Source organism: Erithacus rubecula (assembly GCF_903797595.1).
Source record: "Erithacus rubecula genome assembly, chromosome: 11".
Lineage (NCBI taxonomy): Eukaryota > Metazoa > Chordata > Aves > Passeriformes > Muscicapidae > Erithacus > Erithacus rubecula.
Window position 1 is genome coordinate 14,084,205 of NC_136663.1, and position 13,504 is coordinate 14,097,708.

General features: G+C 34.4%; 1 protein-coding gene across 6 annotated transcripts in view; it reads left to right on the forward strand.

Annotated features, from left to right (window-relative positions):
- XRN1 (5'-3' exoribonuclease 1) overlaps positions 1 to 13,504 on the forward strand; it is a 38,073-nt gene that overhangs the window by 15,549 nt on the left and 9,020 nt on the right. For 4 of the 6 annotated variants that reach the window (XR_013775422.1, XM_079314722.1, XM_079314721.1 and 1 more), the window contains exons 19-37: positions 427 to 530; positions 1,043 to 1,174; positions 2,423 to 2,585; positions 2,726 to 2,839; positions 3,322 to 3,420; positions 3,584 to 3,699; positions 4,539 to 4,685; positions 4,998 to 5,087; positions 6,033 to 6,168; positions 6,871 to 6,927; positions 7,580 to 7,712; positions 8,646 to 8,715; positions 9,727 to 9,952; positions 10,618 to 10,719; positions 11,354 to 11,449; positions 11,664 to 11,778; positions 12,303 to 12,367; positions 12,740 to 12,850; positions 13,190 to 13,315. Coding sequence is in view for 5 of the 6 variants with exons in the window: in XM_079314722.1 (XP_079170848.1) it covers positions 427 to 530; positions 1,043 to 1,174; positions 2,423 to 2,585; positions 2,726 to 2,839; positions 3,322 to 3,420; positions 3,584 to 3,699; positions 4,539 to 4,685; positions 4,998 to 5,087; positions 6,033 to 6,168; positions 6,871 to 6,927; positions 7,580 to 7,712; positions 8,646 to 8,715; positions 9,727 to 9,952; positions 10,618 to 10,719; positions 11,354 to 11,449; positions 11,664 to 11,778; positions 12,303 to 12,367; positions 12,740 to 12,850; positions 13,190 to 13,315 (2,202 nt within the window). In the remaining variant the exon portion in view is untranslated. The remainder of the gene's footprint in view (positions 1 to 426; positions 531 to 1,042; positions 1,175 to 2,422; positions 2,586 to 2,725; positions 2,840 to 3,321; positions 3,421 to 3,583; positions 3,700 to 4,538; positions 4,686 to 4,997; positions 5,088 to 6,032; positions 6,169 to 6,870; positions 6,928 to 7,579; positions 7,713 to 8,645; positions 8,716 to 9,726; positions 9,953 to 10,617; positions 10,720 to 11,353; positions 11,450 to 11,663; positions 11,779 to 12,302; positions 12,368 to 12,739; positions 12,851 to 13,189; positions 13,316 to 13,504) is intronic. The other 2 variants (XM_079314719.1, XM_079314720.1) reach the window with 2 other exon arrangements.

Genomic DNA, 13,504 nt, shown 5'->3' on the forward strand with positions numbered 1-13,504 from the left:
ATGGGAGGTTGAATTTACAGATGCTAGCAAGTTGTGGACATAAATGTTGTTCCTTTTTTTCAGTGTGATAATTAAGCAAAGTACATAATACAAAACACTTCAGTAATCTCAAATTGTTATTTTGTTGATTGTGTCCCAGAGACACAAAGTTCTAAGTGATTTAACAAAAGAAGTACTTAGCCTTCATGAGACATGCAAGTTATCCCAGGTCTTCAAGTACCACATGAAACGTGTTAGGAGCCATATTTTTAATTAGGGATTATGTATCAAATATATTTTATTAAAATAAAATTAGTTTTTTATTCTGCAAGAAAATCTATTATGTAAATACTGTAGATTTTATTGCAAAACCAGCTTGAAAATACTGTGAAAAAATCTTTCAATGTGATAAACAATTGATAACAAAACGTCTGGGGTTTTTTTCAGATGGTAGAAAATGTTGCCAGTTCAGTACTCGGAAAGCGAGTTTTTGTTAACTGGCCCCACCTTGAAGAAGCCAGAGTTGTTGCTGTGTCAGATGGAGAAACCAAGTGAGTTAACTAATATACAGTTCTTTGTTGTCCTTTTGCCTTTTTTTCAAAGTAATTTTGAAAATTTCAATTTTCTTGGGGTGCACAGAAATTTTTGTTTTATTGTAAAACTAAACACAAATTAGTCCAGTTGTAATAGAGGTTGCTTGGTGAAGAATGTTTAATATTGTTTGAGGTTTGGTTACCTCTGTAGCACTCCAGTCTTTTGGCTGTTTTATTATAGATGTTGAAGCTTGGGAGACCACCTTTTTTCAAGGGGAAAAATGCATGCACAGAAATCCACATACTGAACACTTCTATGCAATCCTCCTTTATAAATATCACATGTACTGGTATTTTTTATTAAAAACATGCTGTGTGGCCCATTGTGGAAGGGATAGAGAAAATAATGCTGCAAGTCTTCCACATCCTTAACAAGTAATTTCTAACTATTTTATGTTTTGCTCACAATTGGTTATGTCTAGGTTAATATTTTTTGACTAAATTTCCTACCTGTCATAATTATTCTCAAGGTTTTATTTGGAAGAGCCACATGGCACACAGAAGCTTTACATGGGAAATGCAGTGCCTCCAACTAAAGTGACTTATGTTGGAGACAAGGAGCAAAGCATGTGGGTAAAAGAAGTTCAAGGCATTTCAGAGCAGTAAGTAACTTCAAAAATTAAAGTGTAGCTTTGCATTTTATGTCTTGGCTATGTTTTGTTCTTGTTATGACCTAAGTAGCACAGAAGAGCTGCTGCATACTTGATGATAAAGGTTAATCAAGTGTGCTTAAATTTAAAGCAACAACATAAAAGAGCTTATCTTGATATTTCAGAATGTATGGATTCAATTCCAAGGTAACTAAACTTAGATGCTGTTACAAAAGAACTCTCAAATGAATGAGTTTCAGTATTTATTCTCCCTCTCAATTTTCTCTTCTGTTGTTAGCAATCTTCAGTTGCAGGAAGTATGTAGAATAAAGTAACATAGAATCAACTGGCAACTCCAATAGCTTAGCTTTGTTAAATCATATACAGCTCTTGTTTTTCTAGAGCGTGGGTGCTCAGTGGACTATAAATGAGTTACAGTAATTTAAATGCCTTTTTGCTGTTCCTAAAATCAAGAGCCAGACACAGATGATAAAAAGGGGCTACCTTTCTAAAGATCCTTAGATGTCCAGCACACAGGATGGAAAGCACCTGAAGATGCACATGTAACATCAAACACATGCAATTTTTATGTGTTTAGCCAATTAGCATAACTGACAAGAATCCCCAGTTAGAGACATAAGTGATATGGTAATTCTCCCTTGGTTCAACCCTTTCTATCCTTTCGGAATCTCCCTCCCCCCACTCCCCTTAGGCAGGAGATAAACTTTGTTTATGAAAGTGTGTATTGGAGAGCCTTTTGCAACCTTGGCTTCCCAGAGAATCTAATCTTGGATGTCCAGCTTGGTGCTGCTGGGGAATTTACTTTGTCTAACATAGTAGGCCAAATGCTAGCTATGAATACTGTGATAGGCTACAGAGCTACGAATGTATATGTAAAGAATATAAAGAATATATAAAAGCAAAAAGGCAAAAATCAGCTCAGCACTGGTTTGGCATTTTATTATATGTCATTTGAGTTAGCTGATTTAATTACCCCTAACCCTTCCACTGTAAAAATTGCATCTGCTTAAATTAATACTCTGTGCTCTGTAGTGATGGCTGTGCAGCAGTGAGTAAGAAGTTGGTTAAGCCATTTACTCTGGGTATTTTTTTGTAAAATAAGAAGAAAACTAAAAAATTAGAATACTTTTTTAAAGAGGGCTTTTTTATTTTATGTAATTTTATTTCAATAATTTATTCTACCCTCTTGATTCAGTTCTATTTATTGTCATGAAGCTGAATGTTCTGCTTTGTGTTCAGGTACCAGAGAAGGAAAGGAATAATTATCCATGAAACATCAGTAGTTGTATATGCTCAGTTACTCACTGGTAATAGATACCAACTAAACCAAAATGGAGAAGTTTATTTGGAGAAGCAGTGGTCTAAACAAGTTCTTCCTTTTGTCTACCAAACAGTTGTCAAGGTAAGTATACAAATTCAGTACTTCCTCTGAATTATTTCAGACTCTTCAGTGTTTTAAACTGTCTGTTTAGACAATTTTTAAAATTATTTTGCTGGACCTGAAATGTATTTAAGATTGTCACTGTTGTCTTTTTCATGTAGGATATCAAAGCCTTCGACTGTCGTTTTTCAAACATCAAAACTTTGGATGATTTGTTTCCTCCTGGAAGTACAGCCTTCATGCTGGGGTCTCCTTACTATGGCTGCATGGGAGAAGTTAGTTCCAGTAATTTCATAATTTTTCCCTGTAGATTTTTTTTCTTTTTGCAAACTTAAAATTATCTAAGATGTTGTGTGACAGTAGTTACCATTTGGTGGCTAAAATTTTTAAATCTAGGATTTCCTAATGGCTTAGTCAAAGAAAGAGAAGGATCTTCTGTTTTCCCTGTCTTTGTTGCTTGTCTAAGAGGAAAAAGCAGAACTTGAATGCAGGATTATTTTTATTAATTCTTTGGGATAATACATATAGTTCCCATTTCTCTTATTTTCAGTCATTAATTCCTTTGATTTAATACTGACTGATTGGCTCTATGAGGAAGCAGGGTACAGGTCAAGGCAAGGTGATGAATCCCAAAGCATTTCTGTGCATACTGCAGCAAAATTGTCGATAAAGTAGAACATGAGCTCTGTTATGCAAAGACTGCTGTTTTTAAATAGCACTTTTATAGCGTTTTTAACCAATTGTGTTTCTCTCCAAGGTTCAAGATTCACATGATGTGATCTCAGAAGGTAGAATCCGGGTAGTTTTTAATATTCCATGTGAACCCCAGCTTGATACTTTAATACAGAACCAGCATGTGAGTGCTTCTGCTTTTCTGTAAAAGCTTAAACAATGTATCAAATAGATTTTTGCAATGGTAAATATCTTTAAGAGATGTTTCCATATAATTCATTTGCCCTTTGTATAACAATCCTTATCCTTTAGGCATTGCCAATATATTTTGTTTGTTTGTTTTAAAGAAATATTCTGTGAAATACAATCCTGCATATGTTTTGGCCAGTCGTCTTGGAGTAAGTGGATATCTTGTCTCCAGATTTACAGGGAGTATCTTTATTGGAAGAGGATCAAAGAAGAAGTAAGTGAATTTTGACTACAGAGAAGCTTCTAAATTCTGCTATAATTCTACAAATTTTTGCTGTGTTTAAGTGCTGTATTTAAGTGTACACTCTTGTGATTTGAAGCTTTCTTTGAAGTATATTTGGTGTAAACTAAGTTGATATGCTGTGCTATTTTTCTGTTAGAAGCCTGTTTTAAATTTTCGTTTACTGGGTAGTTCTGTTTGCTTTCATATTGTAGACAGACATAAAATGGACTTCCCTGGTTAGCTATTTGCAAATTTGAATTAGGAATTTAAACTGACTTGGCCATAGTGAAAATATAAAAGTGGAATTTGGATCTAATTTCATTGTACTTATTACTGCTACTATAAAGGGAGATTAATTGTACCTGTAGCTTTTTTCAGAACTAGTTAAGACTTCTTTAAAATGTGTAAGGGAGGCAATCCATGTAGTCCTTTGAATGTCAAAATTGTAGTTCCTCTCTAAAGATGTGGTTGATGCCTTAGCATCTTCTTGTGATCTAATGTGTACATTTCTTCCTGATGGATTTTCAAGGACATCCTTCTACACCTTGGTAAATGCTAGGTTGATTGTGGTTGATTACATCTCAGTTAAGCAAGAAATGTAAAGTATTTCCTACCTGCCTTTGCAATGAACTATAGGCACACAAGTGAACAGCTACCATAGTACAGCTTTTAGTCTATGATGTTTACTGCTGATACAATGTTAACAAGTAAACAATACAATGAATTTAATTTTTCTGTGTTTTAAGGCCAAGAATGTATGTTTATGAGGGATTTTTAGATGTATATAAACACACATTATTGCAAGTTAATGAATTTTTTCTTATTTCCAGTCCTCATGGTGATCACAAAGCAAATGTGGGGCTAAACCTGAAGTTCAATAAGAAAAATGAAGAAGTTCCTGGCTATACTAAGAAAGTTGGAAACGAATGGATGTATTCTTCTGCAGTAGAACAGCTACTTGCTGAGTACTTAGAAAGGTAAATTATTGGATATAAGCTTCATCCAAATTACCCACCTTTGTATTGATTGTTGGAATTTTTCCTCTGGTCACAGATCTTCTAAGAATGAAGAGATTGTTTCTTGTATTCCAGTATTCAATTTTGGGATGGAGTAATTTTGTTAGCAGCTCACCTTTGAAAAATTAGCAGTATGATACTAAATTAAGTAAAAAGAAACCCATCTGGTTTCACAACTTTTGAAGCCCACCAGACTTCATTTTGATGGGGCTTTTTTGTGGTCTATGCTGATGTGAAACTAAAGTTATCTTCCATGTATTTTGGGGGTTTTAGGGTGCCTGAACTATTCAATTATGTAGCCAAGAACAGCCAGGAAGATATCTGCTATGAAGATGACATTTGGCCTGGAGAGGATGAGAATGGGTAAGCCATGGTCCTTATCTCTTTTCTACCATAAGGACAATAAAGACTGACAATTGTGAAATTGGTAATGAATGTATGGTGGTTGCTGTGTAACTGAAGTCTTGTTGTTCCTCCAGCAGCTGATTGTTCAATGATGATTGAAAACATTATTTGAATGCTGGACTTTCCAGTCGTGGAGTCCAAGTTTCTGCCAGACTTCAACCTCAAGTCCAATAAATGAGAAATATCATTTTCAGTGACTATTTCATAATTCTTGCTTTTAAAATAGCCTTCAGTAAGCATAGCTATGACTAGTCATAAATAATTTTAAAAAAACCCAAATAATTGTGATTGTCTAAAATCACTTGAAATTTGAAAAATAAGTCCTACAGAGCTAGAAGTATTTTGCAAACTTTTAGTATATATTTATGGGAGAAAAATAACAACTTAATTCCAGATACAGTATGGTAACTTGAAACAGCTTTAATTATTAGACAATAAACCAAATCTATGGGCTTCAGTCAGTAAATCTGCTGTACTCTTACCTGGTAATACACCAGTGTGAGACTCCTCTCGTAGAAGAGTCCCAGATTTTTTTTTTCCATTTTACCAGGGAGTCTTGCCCTGTGAAGTTCTTTCTTTCTCTGTTGAGAGAACCAACTGGTCACAGAACCAGTAATGACATGTGGACACAGTTTGTGTGTTGGATGCAAACTTAATTTGCTGAATATCTTTAATTATTTTAATTTTTTTTTCCTGAAACAAAACTTTAGATTATTGTTTTGAAACAGTACTGTACAATTCTGACTTTTCTTAAGTCATACAGAACCTTTAGATTCCATTACTTTATGAATATATACAATCAGTGTGCCTGTATGATAATACTTGACTGATTAAATTAGGGAACAGGGTAAAATGCCTGGTTTATGTAGTTAAAAGCTTTCATTCATTCCATTTTTTATTCAGAGCTGAGAAAGTGCAAGAAATTGTTGCCTGGTTGAAAGCACATCCTGTGTCTGCTTTGTCTCGCTCATCTTGTGACTTGCAAATTTTGGATGCAGCCATTGTTGAGAAAATTGAGGAAGAAATAGAGAAATGCAAGGTACATGTCATTGTGAGCAGGGGTGAACCAAAAAGCAATGCTCATTATTTTTGAAGTTCTGAAATTTAAATAAGACAATTGGAGATAACTTGTCATTCCAAAGAAAGAAGGCACAGAATATAATGTAAAATCCAGATTTGTGATGTGAATTATCCCAGAAATTCAGAAGAGCTCATTATTGATCTTTGTAAGATATTCATTCTTTTAGGGGTGATTTATCAGCAGTGGGACATACTCTGAGCTGTGCCTTTTGGTGGTTTTTGTAAAGGAACAGGTATCAGTATATATTGAAAATTAGTAAGGTGCTCTTTTTGCATGCGATCCCAACTGTTCTTCCCTTGCAGTTTCTCTTTGGTCTGCAGAAAATGAGGAAGATATTTTCTGAAGGCCACAGATGAAAAAAGTGGAAGTAAAAGCTAAGGACAAAGCCAAATTAAATAATGAGCTGATTTTTTTTATAAATAACTTGCCAGGACATCTTAGAAAATTGGTGTGAAATCTGGAATTAGACAACTGATGGTTTGGTATGAAATCCAACATGTTTTAAAAACTAGGCTTGCTCTAAAGACTTGATTAAAGTTCTATACCATTATCTAAAAGAAACTAAAGAATTCTACATGATCTTTTCTGGATTTTTATTTTACCTATTCCAGTGCTTGTTCCTACACTGGTTTGTAAAGGCTTTCTATTCCTTTCCTTTAGCAGAGGAAGAGCAACAAGAAGGTGCGAGTAACTGTGAAACCCCATTTGCTGTACAGAGTAAGTGATGTGAATGGGTTGGGAGGGAGGGTTTAAGTGTCCAGATCATATTTATTTTACCAAATTGAGGAGAATGGAATTTTATGACAGTATTGATGAAAGGAAAGATTTTGTTATGCCTTCTATAAAACAATTTTGAAAGCAGTAGTCTGTCACTACAAGGAGAGTGAATTTCCTCTGACTACTAACTCTGTGATGTTGGGCACTAAATTTATTTTTTTCTACTTTGTCCTTTATGCTTCTACAGTTCTTACTGGCTCTATAATGGAGGCAAAATAAAATGTACTTTCTGCTGTCTCTTTTCCCATGTTTTAATTTTTATTCAGTACTTCACCTAGAACCAGCTGCTCACCTTGCCCCTGTTACTGATATAGCCAGGTTACACATGACCCTTGGGTTCTGTCTGAATTGATCCTCTTGATCAACTAGTGTACAACACATTTTCAGGCTGAAGCAGTGAAAGGGTGAAAAAAGAATGTTTGCTTTGAATCTAGAAAGGGAAATTTTTTACTGGGAGGGGGGGGAGGAATCTCTATATTTTTTTCCCCAGAAAGTTTACTTTATAATGTGTCTCAGATATCATTATAAATGCATTTTTATTGTAATCCTTAATGTTTTGCATGCATTAACACAGTCTTTTGGTTCTTGTCAGCCATTAGAACAGCAGAAGGGGGTTGTTCCAGATCGAGATGCTGAGTACAGGTTGTTTGACCGTGTTGTCAATGTCAGAGAGAACTTTTCTGTTCCTGTTGGTCTGCGAGGCACCATTATTGGAATTAAAGGAGGTAGTATTTTCCTCATTACAGCTCAGCTAGTAATATGAAAGCAGGATTCAGGGTAGTATTTTCTGTAATGGTTGTGAATGCACATTACTATGAAGCATATGCAACTTGAAGCTGTTAATGACAGATTTACTGTTTTGAATCAAACCTGTGAGTCTTCTGTTTTAATTTCATGTGTTACACAGCTGTTATTTGAATAAGAAATTGCTTACACTATGTTTCTTCCTATATGAATTAGAAATTACTCTTCATTTCTTAATATGAAGAAGGCAGATCAGAAAAGGAACAAAATGAAGTTATAGGAAATTATGGGCAAAGTGAAGTGAACTAGACATAAAACCAAGTATTAGCCTTAATATTTACATTAAACATAAAACTTTATCAAGTATGAAATCTTAAATAGTTTTACTTAGAATTTGTATTTTTATTCTGTGATATTCCATTTCCATTAATTGGCATGGATTTATACCTTGTTTGAGAAGAAGATTACTAATCTTTTCAAGAAGGATTTATAGAGCCTCACAGAATGTAGCAGTTTGAAGTTGAGTATTACAAATTGTTTTCTTACCTGTCATTTCAATAGTTGACTTCCCATTCAGTTTGCATCTAACAGAATCTCCAATAGATTAGAGTTGGTTGCAGTTTTTTTAAAAAAAACACTCTTTTTTCCATAATTCTTAGATACTACTAAAATTTTAAGGGTGTATTAGTCTATCATTATGCAAGAAGTTAGCATTAAAGCTGTTAGTTTCTATCTTCCTGAATGGAGAAGTGGCTTGCATCTCTTTTCTGCCAGTGTCTGGCAGAAATTATTACTGCTAGAAATTACTCAGAAATTATTTTTCATTGTTTATTGTATAACTAGTATTGATAGATATTTACATAATATAGATGGAAGTAATTGTATAGGATGATTGTTTACTTTGTTTTCTTTAGCTACTAGAGAAACAGATGTGCTCTTTGAAGTTTTGTTTGATGAAGAATTCCTTGGAGGCCTCACTATAAGGTTTGTGTGGGGGAGTTCAGAGATGTTATTGGTATAGATGGCGTGAAATTGTTGGCTTTGGTTTGGTTGAGTATTTTTAATGCCTCTTCTTAAAACTTTGTTTCTTGACAGTGTTGGTCAGCTTTTATTTCTTTTGTGTTTCTTGATTCTCTTTGAGTAGTGATAATTTTTGTGGAGCATGTTATATTGTGGAAATGCTCTTTAGGATTTTTTGGCGTATAAACTTCTGACTTGAAGAAAGCAGATATCAACCAGCATAATAAAGTACTGGATTCAGATGTCTTTCTAAACAAATATGTAGAAAGTAAGTTCTTATCTGTATGTATTTGACATGTACATTAAAAACCACCAGAAGGCATCTGCTCCTCTGAAGGAGGAACTCTGAACTCAATAGTTGATACTTAGACACTGAATTCCAACTCTTAAAAACCTTAAATGTTCTTCAGGAGGTGGAGGTGCTTTTGTTTTTACAAGTGTGATAACTTTTCTGTATTGAAGTAAACATCTAAACTTCTAAGTGCTCAGATATACCCAGCAGGCTTCATTTTACTGTTTTTGTGTGAACTGAGGTTCTTCCCTACTACCTGCATTCAGCAATCACAGCCCTTGCATGTCCTTAATACAGATAATACTCAGTGTTCAGAAATGCTGCTTAACTTCAATTTGTAGTTCTGCTACTGAACCTGAAACTTAGTTTTCATTTCTGAAAAATAAAAGAAAATTGTTTTCTGGTTCTTTTACAGAAATATTTACTACAGAACTGTGCTATAACAATTCACTCATCTTAAAAATTTCTTTAAGCTCGGCACTGAAAGGTACAATATAAACTGAGAGTAGTGCTAATTACTGTTTGACAGCCAGAGGGCAAAGGGGAGCCGTGGGTTTCAGGTTGTCTGCAATGCTACTAGATTTCAATATTGCATAGTTTTCAGCCTCTGTTCAAACTTGAGTCATTGTCTTTTGGCAACAATTGAACTGCATGAAACAACTGTGGAATTCACTTTTCTCAAGGTGCTCGCCTGCCAGAGGTTATCGCCTGCCCTCAAGTGCCTTAATTAACCTATCTCATGGTAGTCGGTCAGAAATGGGAAATCAAAAGCTGATGGCCATAGTTAAACCTCAGCCAGCAGTGAATAACTTCAACTCATATGCATCTGATCTGTCATCTGTATGCTCACAAAAAGTGCATCTGGGAGGCCTCAACCATTCTCCTCGCTCCCTTTTTGTTCCTACTCAGGTAAGACTTTTCTTGCATTTGTACAAAAATGTTTCTCTCTAGAATCTGAAAAATATTGACATGGTTATTTTCATTGGTCCAAACAAAATTTGGTTTTTATGTCAATATATTAGAAGTAGAATAATTCTTATGCTAGAGATATTAATTAATCTAGTAATGGAAAAGGACTAAAATTTCCTTATTGACAGTGGTTTTGCTCTGAGTACCTCCAGTTGCTTTTCTGAGAGACAGATATTTAGTTCGGAGCAATGACACCATATTTGGTGTCAACAAATAATGTGTTTGGACAGAGTTGCAATTATTTCCTTAAAGCTTTGATCTAGTTAATTCTTCCTTATAGACTGTTTGTCCATGCTTAGAAAGGGAAGACATGATTTCTCTAGTCCTGAGTTTTGCTTCTCAGTTATAATTTACTTTGACACTACAGTAAAGGAGGACAAATTACAAGTGAATTGAGTTTCTTGGTGGTTTAATTACACTGTATTTTTTTAGCAAGAGATTTCTGTAAAAAAACTTACCTTAATTAGTAACTTCATGTTGCTATACAAGTTTTTGAAAACAGTTGTCTCATTTTTTCAAGTTTATACAAGAAAAAGTACTTTGCAAAAGAAAATGTGTGTCAATGAAACACTGCTGACTTATTTTTCCCTCTCTCAATGATTTAGCAACTGAATGGAAGGCAGCATTACAATCTCAGGGCTGAAAATCAGGGCAACTCTAACTCACCCCAGAAAGGATCATTTTTGAGTGGCAATCAGAAAACTAAAGTGAGTGTTTGGATTAATTTAATATCAGACCCAAATGTCTCTGTTTTGGCCCTCTGTTCAGGGTGGGTGTCATTTTCTCATGATTAATAAATGGCTTTGCTGTAGTACATCAGATGTTTTAGTTCAGATACAGACTGGAGCAGAACTGCTCTCAGTTCTTGAATGAATATAATATCCTGGGTTATCCTTGCTTAGATATTAGATTTTTAAAAGTGTTTTTTTGCATAGCTGGGCTTCAGTTCTGTGGTAATATACCTGTAATGTAGTGAGGTAATTGAACCTTGTTGGCAAGACCTTACAGAATAAATCATTAATGATAAAATCTAAGAATACTCCCAGTATGAAAGCATGCTTTTGAAAGCATTCTGAACTGTTATCTGAGTTTCATTATACTTAATCATCAAACTAAGCTCATTTCAGTTTAGTGGTGATTCTTGGTAAAAATTGTAACTGCAATCAACTACAACAGTTTGTTTCTTAATTAATTACCTCCAACTTACACTAGTGTCAATATGAAAATATCTGTCATCTGAGGACTGATAAACTTGAACCTTATGATTTCCAGAATGTCTTGGTATGTACTTTGCTGTTCAGAAGTTGAGTTTGTTGAGGGTCTTGTTTTTTATTTTGTTAGGCACAGAGTAAGCAAGATGATGAATTCTGCAGCATATGGCAGTCATTGCAGAGTTCTGGGAAGTCTCATCACGTACAACAAAACATGCATGAGAAGGTTTGTATAGAAACTTTGAACAGATCTCTGCATTCAAAATATGAAGGTACTTAATTTCATACATGAGTTAATTGTATCAGAAAGCTTCACGTTACAAATAAATCCTCTGCATGAAAGAGTATGCATAGCTCTGCAGAGGGGTAATCATGGGGCTCTGCTATATAAATAATAGATACCCAGTTTTCTGGTTAAGCTTTGATGTTTGAAACCCTAGGGTGCAGTTCTACCTCAGGAAATCAAGCTGGGAACTGGCCATCAGTTTTATAAGCCAGGCTTCAATGACGGCAGCTTTAAATGTCAGCAAAGAAAACAGGAGCCTTATAAAAAATGTAAGTACTATAATTAAAAACATTGTTTAGGGGAATTATTTGTTTTATCTGGCCTTCATTGAAATGTCTGATGAGCTTTTTGGCTTTTTGTTGTTATTGAAAGGAAATAGTTTGTTGTAGTTTTACAAATACTACATTGCACTTGTTACTGTCAAATAATGTTCCTGGTGTGCATATTAAATTGTTCCACACTTAATCCTGAGCCTTCTAGGCAAGTTGTTCTGTGTTCTGTTGACTTGCCACCCATCTAATGCAAAAACCAAACAAAAAATCGTACTTGTCTTTGGCAATCTGCTTGTGATCATATTTGTAGAATAGAAAATTAGATATATTATTGGATATACTTCATTTTTCTTATCCTAGAAGAAAAGCAGACACCAAATGACCTATGAAGTAAGAATTAAACATTTGATAAAACCATTCAAATTAATGCAATTTGTGTATTTCTATAGAGTTACCAGTTGTTTTGAGTCTTGAATGTTACAGTTTTTAAGGGCATTTCAAAAGAATGCATTCTTTTGTAGTTAAAGAAGATTCCAAAATTACAAGAGGTGAAAGTCAACCACATAATAAAATGTCAAACCAACAGGTAATTTTGTCTGTACTGAGTCAATCTGTTGTTTTCATTTTAGTCTGATGTGATTTATAATTTTAAAGATTTGTCTTTAACTGGCATTAAATTTAGTTGGTAAATTTATTTTGGTGATTTTTTTTTCATTGGAGGTTTATAGACAGAGTATGAGAGAATATGCATAAAATGTATGATGATACCAAACAACTTTCCTGTTCCTCTTAGACTCTAAAAGCTATGCTGTAGAGGGAAAACACACATGCTAGATGTTCAATAAGCTGAAAGCCTCTAAGGATATTAGCCTGTGAAAGCTCTTTGCAGATGCATTTCTAATATGATTGTGTTATGAGTAATAGAGTATTCAGTAATAATTGCTGCAATTTATTTCAGAATTTTGCAGGTGTGAATAAGTACAATGTCAAACTTTTGAAGAGGAATGGAAGTCCCAACATGCCTGTAATTCAGAAGGCTGCAGTTGATGGTCCCTGTACAGGTGGAAAGGTAGGACCTAAGGAGTGAACTGTCAGTTTTTCATTTTGTTCCAATTGTTCCTGGTTACTTGTGTGCAGATTTATGTTTAAAAAATACAACGAACCTGTGTGACTTTGATTGTTCTTTAAATCAATTCTGTCTTGGTCAATGTTTGCATATTTTAACACACAGATCTTGATGCAGTCTCTGGATATCTGTTCACCCTCTTAACAGATATGACTATGATCTGCCCAAGCTAAGAGAAGAAAAATCTAAATGAGAATAAAATGAACCTCAAATTCATATACCCTTCTTCCTGCATCTGCTTGTAAATACATTTAGTTGATGTACCTTTTTTCTTTTATTAAGAAGGACAATGAGCTGGAAAGCCTTCTAGCTTCTTTGAAAATTTCCAAAGAAAATGAAGTGCAGACTTATTCCAAAGAAGTGAGAGCTACAAACGAGGAACATCTGTCACCACAGTCGTTTGCTATGGTCTGTATACTGCAGAATCTTTACATTGAAGTTTAGCACCTGCTATCTTAGCATCAATGCTTCTATTTAAAAATGAAATCTCATACTGCTTTTTAAAATGTATTAATGATTTTTTAATTAGTTATTCTCAAAGAAAATTAGCAAACACCTTAGTTTATGCTAAGATGCTGTTACTTTTGCTTTGGTAAA